The 7,203-nt window shown below is 33.0% G+C and overlaps 1 protein-coding gene across 1 annotated transcript in view; it reads right to left on the reverse strand.

The window, feature by feature from the left end:
• Positions 1 to 7,203, reverse strand: part of cltcl1 (clathrin, heavy chain-like 1) — a 44,937-nt gene that overhangs the window by 19,533 nt on the left and 18,201 nt on the right. Inside the window, exons 10-15 of the mRNA XM_016463785.1 lie at positions 6,507 to 6,644; positions 5,637 to 5,801; positions 3,948 to 4,128; positions 3,708 to 3,871; positions 529 to 654; positions 299 to 441 (exon numbers count right to left, since the gene is read on the reverse strand). Coding sequence (XP_016319271.1) covers positions 299 to 441; positions 529 to 654; positions 3,708 to 3,871; positions 3,948 to 4,128; positions 5,637 to 5,801; positions 6,507 to 6,644 — 917 coding nt within the window. The remainder of the gene's footprint in view (positions 1 to 298; positions 442 to 528; positions 655 to 3,707; positions 3,872 to 3,947; positions 4,129 to 5,636; positions 5,802 to 6,506; positions 6,645 to 7,203) is intronic.

Genomic DNA, 7,203 nt, shown 5'->3' on the forward strand with positions numbered 1-7,203 from the left:
GGACAACTTTAAAGATGATTTTCTCAATATTTAGATTTTTTTGCACCCTCAGATTCCAGATTTTCAAATAGTTGTATCTCAGCCAAATATTGTCCTATCATAACAAACCATACATCAATGGAAACTTATTTATTATTATATTATATTATATTATAAATATATCATAAATATCCAATGCATCTAATGACTTTTCACTTCACTGCTAGAAAAAAAAAAGCCTTTTTCATGTGAAATTGTGTGTTTTGATCTTGAGAGAAGCAGAGGGCGAAGAAAAAGGACAGGACGGGATCAGTTCTACCGGTTTCTTTTCTCCACTTCCTCCACCAGCTGGTCAGTGCTGAAATCTCCTCGTACAGCGAGGATCAGACTCCTGATGGTGTCCTCGGAGCAGTCGACATCCAGCAGACCCCCGACCACCACCGGTAGCCTGCTGGGATTGACCTGCAGCAGCGTAAACACACACACACATGAACTCTCCAGATTAGCAGCGTGTGTGTGTGCATGATGAGCTCAGGACTCTCGCTGTACCTTCTGTACGTAGATCTCGATGTACTTCTGCAGGCTGTTACGGTACAAGTAGAGCACGAGGTCGTGGACGAAATCGAAGCGGTCGCACACGATGATGAGAGGAAGCTGATCGGTGAGTTTGGCTTCCTGTGCAACGACAACAAAAACCGGATTACAAATACAAATCAAGTCCATAGTCCATCTGATGAGTTTACTGGCATCACAAATAAAGCTATATTCTACTGTCATTTATATAATCAAAGCAGTAGAGTGTGAGACAATTCATAAACAATTATTATATGATTAATTATTATACAAATCATAATCAAAGAGAAATGCAAAAAGGGGGAGTTAACGATTAAACTGTTAACGATTAAAATTAAAAATGGTAAATGTAAGCTAAGGTTGAATAATTTATTCTTATTAATTCAACTGAATTCAAATCATTCATTAAAATAAAAATGTAAATTTAAGCCAGTCTTGAATGTTAGGGTGTATTCACACCTGTCTTGTTTGGTTCGATTGAATCGAACTCAAGTTCGTTTCCCCTCTTGGTGCGGACCTTTTTGGCAGGTGTGAATACAGCAATCGCACTCGGGTGCGGACCAAACAACCGCTCCGAGACCCAGCTGAAGAGGTGGTCTCGGTCCGCTTCCAAACGAACTCTGGTACGGTTCATTTAAGGTGTGAATATGACCCGACCTCGATCCGACCCAATTGCAGAAATCACGCTCAGAAACAGAAAGCTTGCGCATATAGTGCTGTTGTTTTTTGCTTTTGGATTTGAATTATTTCGTTTTGTAGTCATTTAAAGCTTTCTAGAGATATATTCATCATGTCTGTAAGGAAAATATTCGCTGAGTGTCGGTGCATTTTTATGAAGCGCTCCTGTTCAAGACCCGAGACGGCAAGCGCATCCTATTTGTTTTTTGTATTATTTTACAAAAAGCACAACGTTTTCTTGATATTGTGAGTGCACACAAATAAATTGACCCTTTACAGTTCCGAACAATGTTTTATTCTTACCTTTATGAGCAAAAATGATGCCGTATTTAATTTGTTTCCACTGATGTCCTGAAGCATGCTTCAGCTTCCACTCTCCGCACAAACGATTGGATAATTTTATATCTATAGATTTTATCTTCGGCAAGTCGTAATTACAACATCGTATGACATTGTCTCATATGATGCTCATAAGTTTCCTCACATTGCGTTATTATCTGATAACACCAAATCAGTAAAAGAATAAAAATTGCACTACGAAAGATCTCCATGATTAGCCTGTTTTGTACTTCCTGTTTTTCCCTGCTTGAGAATTTCTGTCCAAATTTATATAGGTTAAATGTTTAAACTAACATTGTGATATGCTTTAAAGGTCCCCTGAAATGCTTAGAAACCTGCAGCATTACTCTATGTGTTGACATAATTTTAACTGAAACAGGAAAACAGGGCGGGGCATATCAAGCAGCCCCGCCTCTTTTTAAAATGGCCAATAGCGTTCGTTTATATCACAGCTTGGGCTAGAGCCGTTCAGGAGCCGTTGAGCTCAAAATCAACATTGTATTTTTGACCAAAGCAAGCGAACTAGCGGACTTTTCTGGTATGAATACAATTCAGTTCAATTCTGAGTTCAGTTCAGTTTAGTCAATTAAAATAAACTGTTAATAATTGCATATAAAAATTTAAATATAATCTAATGTTGAATGTTTATTTTATTGTTAATTAATTTAAATAAGTTGTTAATGATTAAATAAAAAATGTGCATTAAGATGAATGTTGAATTGAATGTTTGTTTTATAGTTATTACTTCAATTTAATTAGTTAAATTCAAATAAATGGTTAATTTTAACTAATTAACTTTAATGTTGAATGTTTATTTTATTGTTATTAATTCAGTTCAAATTAATTCAGTTAATTAAAATAAATTGTTATTAGTTAAATTAATAACTGCAAATATAAGCTAATGTTAAAGGTTTATTTTATTGTTATTAATTCGTTTAATTTATTTTAATTAATTAAAAATACACTGTAAATTATTACACTAAAAATGTAAATGTAAGCTAATGTTGAATGTTTATTTTATTGTTATTTATTCAATTCAACTCATTCAATTAATTAAAATAAAAGGTTAATTAAATGTAAACATGTAAATATAAGTTATAGTTAATGTTTCATTTTATTATTATTAATTTAATGAAACACAATAAATGAAAATAAATTGTTAATTTGATTTAAAAATGTAAATGTGATCTAATGCTGAATGATTTTTTTGTTGGTGTTATTATTATTTGTATTACCATAACTCATCATCTGTATTAATGCTTCTGTTAATATTGTGAGTTTAACAATTATGCCAATAAAAGTCACATATATGAAGACAGATGCATTGAACTGGATTTATTGACAGATTTTTTCTAACTGAATGCATCAATGAGCTTGGTTTCTCTCTCGAGTACCTTGAGGAAGTTCTTGACGCGCTCGGCGTTGTAGCAGCTGCTCTCTCGACAGATGCGCTCCACCTCTTTGATCTGCCCCGTCTTACACGCCGCCTGAATGTACTTGAAGTGCACATCGGGGTCCTGACTGAAGTTCACGATAGAGCCCAGAAAATAAAACAGACCTGAGCGAGACACACAGAAATGAGGAATCATTCAGCACACCACCCTCACAAACACATGCGGTCGTGAGCGTCTCACCCTCGTAGCTCTTGAAGGACTCGAAAAGCTCCACCAGCGTCTGCGTTCCCAGCTGCTCGTGGTACTTGGTGGCGATCTGAACGCTCAGCTGCAGGTTCTGACGCAGGTTTGCAGCCAACATGGCCCTCAGACACTCGACGGAGTCGCCGACAGACAGAGAGCCAAAGAAATTCACCAGCCACTGACGGAGAAAGAGAAGAAAAACAACACTAAATGTTCAATACTGCTCTGACTGACAATAACTTTATTCATACTTTCTTGAATTTGAATTTAAAAATGTACAAATTTGAATTAAAAAATGTAAACATTTGAATGTAAAAAAATGTACAAAAAATTTGAATTTAAACATTAAAAAATTTGAATTTAAAAATTTGAATTAAAAAATGTAAAAATTTGAATTAAAAAAATTTAAAATGTGAATTAAAAAATGTAAACATTTAAATGTAAACATTAAAAAATGTGAATTAAAAAATGTAAAAATTTTAATTAAAAAATGTAAAGTACCTTGAGGAAGTTCTTGACGCGCTCGGCGTTGTAGCAGCTGCTCTCTCGACAGATGCGCTCCACCTCTTTGATCTGCCCCGTCTTACACGCCGCCTGAATGTACTTGAAGTGCACATCGGGGTCCTGACTGAAGTTCACGATGGAGCCCAGAAAATAAAACAGACCTGAGCGAGACACACAGAAATGAGGAATCATTCAGCACACCACCCTCACAAACACATGCGGTCGTGAGCGTCTCACCCTCGTAGCTCTTGAAGGACTCGAAAAGCTCCACCAGCGTCTGCGTTCCCAGCTGCTCGTGGTACTTGGTGGCGATCTGAACGCTCAGCTGCAGGTTCTGACGCAGGTTTGCAGCCAACATGGCCCTCAGACACTCGACGGAGTCGCCGACAGACAGAGAGCCAAAGAAATTCACCAGCCACTGACGGAGAAAGAGAAGAAAAACAACACTAAATGTTCAATACTGCTCTGACTGACAATAACTTTATTCATACTTTCTTGAATTTGAATTTAAAAATGTACAAATTTGAATTAAAAAATGTAAACATTTGAATGTAAAAAAATGTACAAAAAATTTGAATTTAAACATTAAAAAATTTGAATTTAAAAATTTGAATTAAAAAATGTAAAAATTTGAATTAAAAAAATTTAAAATGTGAATTAAAAAATGTAAACATTTAAATGTAAACATTAAAAAATGTGAATTAAAAAATGTAAAAATTTTAATTTAAAAAATGTAAACATTTTAATTAAAAAAAAATGTCTATTTTAAATTTAAACATAAAAAAATTTTAATTTAAAAATTTTAATTTAAAAAATGTAAAAATTTTAATTAAAAAATGTAAAAATTTTAATTAAAAAAATGTAAAAATTTTAATTTAAAATTTTCTGTTCACAAAACAAACTCCTCATTTTAATATGAATTATTGTTTTCTACACTTCTGAGAAGCCAGGATGTGAAATGGGAGAATCATGACACAATTCCCCCTCAACATGCATCATCAGCATATATAATCAAGGAGGAGTTTCTGAAAAAAACTCCATCAATCCATCAAAAAACTCGATACTATTGTTAAGAAAATAAAGACCTTTTTTGTTGCAAAAAAACTTTGTTATCTTTACAAACTAACCTCGAGAAACATAATATAAAAATCTGAAACTGCATTTCATGTGTAATATATAAATAAGTGTACTATATAAAGGCTCATGTACAGATGTTCTTTGTCGCAAAGTGTTTTACTGCCGTTTATGCATTCGTGAATCAACTCAGTGACTAAACAATCAACTTCTCAATATTGCGATCAAAGTTTGTTCTATTTATAATTGTAGTCGGAGTATAGTAGTCTATCGCAGGGATGCACATATGCTTTCCATTCTGGAGATTTGGTTTGGTACTCATAGTCTAACATAGTGCGACTCGTTAAATATAACTGTAAAAATTCAAATAATTAATAATAGTGATAATAGTATTACTGCACTTTATTTTGTTTTTTAAATAATGAACAAAAACTTCAAGCGTGATAATATTATATTTTAAAATTCAAAAGAGCATTAAATAAAAATACTAATTATTTTATAGTAAAAATACAAAAAAATAATTTTATTTTACTTATATTGCAACCTTTGATGCTCTAAATATAATGTTATAATCAACACTGTTCATGATTTGTTCATCTTGGCGGCTGTTACAGTAAAAATGCAGTAAAAAGTTTTCAAAAGAGTTCCACATGTAATGCTCATTTAATATGCAAAGATGTTAGCCAATCACAGCAGTGGGCATTTCCATTGACACGCCCCTTCAGACGAATCGAACAAATCGGAGGCGAAATTCAGGGTAGAAAACAATCGAAATTATGACTCAGGAAACATTATAAAATCACATAAAAATGCACTTCCGGAGTCCTTTAGCTCTCACACACAGAGACACACCTCGGGGTTGAGCAGGTGTGTGTGTACGACGGCCCGTTTGATGTCGTCGGGGTCGCTGTAATGCTCCAGAGCTCTCTGCAGTAAACCGGCTTTCTCACACAGCTGAGCGATGTGAGCGCGCTCGTAGTGAGTGAACATCTGATTCCCCAGGATCGCGTCTGCGACCTGCAAACACACGCAGATAATAAACACAACAGCCAAAAGTCTTGTAGTGATAGGCTTTTGGTTTTCAAAGTTCCAAGGTTCAAAATCAAAATTATGATGTAATGTGCATTTAAAGTGTTTTTGGACAATCAAACTCTCTCACTTATCATTGAGTATGAAAGAGCTAAGCTAGGCTAAAAATAAGATAAACTTCAACAAAATGCAAAACATACAAACTAAACATTCATGTTTACAGTGTGATTTTTTTTTATTTACATTGACCGTTCTCTGCAGTGTTATTCATTTTAGCTAACAAAAAATAAAAAAATGGTTTGCACTAACCGTAAATAAAAAGTAAGAAATGTTAATATCGTTAATATAAAGCTAAATATTAAAAAAAATAATAATAATAAAAATGAGCACATAAAATCACTAAAACTTTAAAAGCATTTATAAATAAACTTCATAAATATAAAAATAATAAACATCTATAAATACTATAATACAATATAAATAATTCTAAAATAAAAACAATTAAATGGTCAAAATTTTAAAAAATTTAATTAAATTAAAACTAAAAACAGAAAAAACTAAATCAACACTGGTTCAAGTTAAAAAGTTTCTCAGACATTATTATAATAATGTGGTGGTACTCATGTTGGCTCATCATCTTGTATAATTATGCCGTGAAGGCAGCATGAGCTTCGGTGTGTTTGATCGGTTCACCTGAGGGGCGTGAATGAGGTTCATCTCCAGGAGGCGTGTCTGCAGAGGCCCCTCCTCCGGCCTGTTGTTCTTCAGAGCGTCCAATAGGAATGAAGTACACTGCTGCACTAGATTCCCCTCCATGAAGACATCCACCACCTCAAACACACACAAAGGGTCAGTGATGAGCGCAGTCACGGTGTGGAGCAGTGCTATTTTTAGAGATCCTGTTATTGATTTATTAATATTTTAAATTAGTTTTATTTTTATATTTTGTTTTTATTTTAATTTTGATTAAAGTTTTAGTAACCAGTTTTTCTGTTTATATTTTCAGTTTTTATTTTAATTTTATTTACGTTTTAGTAACTCGTTGTTAGTTTTATATTTTATGTTTTCATTTTAATTTTAGTTAAAGTTTTAGCTACTCATTTTTAGTTTTATATTTTGATTTTTAGTTTAATTTTAAAGTTTTAGTAACTAATTTTTATTTTTATATTTTCTGTTTTCATTTTAATTGTACTTTAGTTTTAGTAACTAGTTTTTAGTTTTATATTTTTGGTTTTTAATTTAATTTTAAAGTTATAGTAACTCATTTTTATATTTTCTGTTTTACAAGTTAGTAATAGGGCTGGGTATCGATTCAGATGTCCCGATTCGATTCGATTTCGATTCGCAAGCTCTCGATTCGATTCTTGATTCGATTCTCAACTTTTTTTTA

Source organism: Sinocyclocheilus anshuiensis, unplaced genomic scaffold, assembly GCF_001515605.1.
Source record: "Sinocyclocheilus anshuiensis isolate Anshui unplaced genomic scaffold, SAMN03320099.WGS_v1.1 scaffold332, whole genome shotgun sequence".
Lineage (NCBI taxonomy): Eukaryota > Metazoa > Chordata > Actinopteri > Cypriniformes > Cyprinidae > Sinocyclocheilus > Sinocyclocheilus anshuiensis.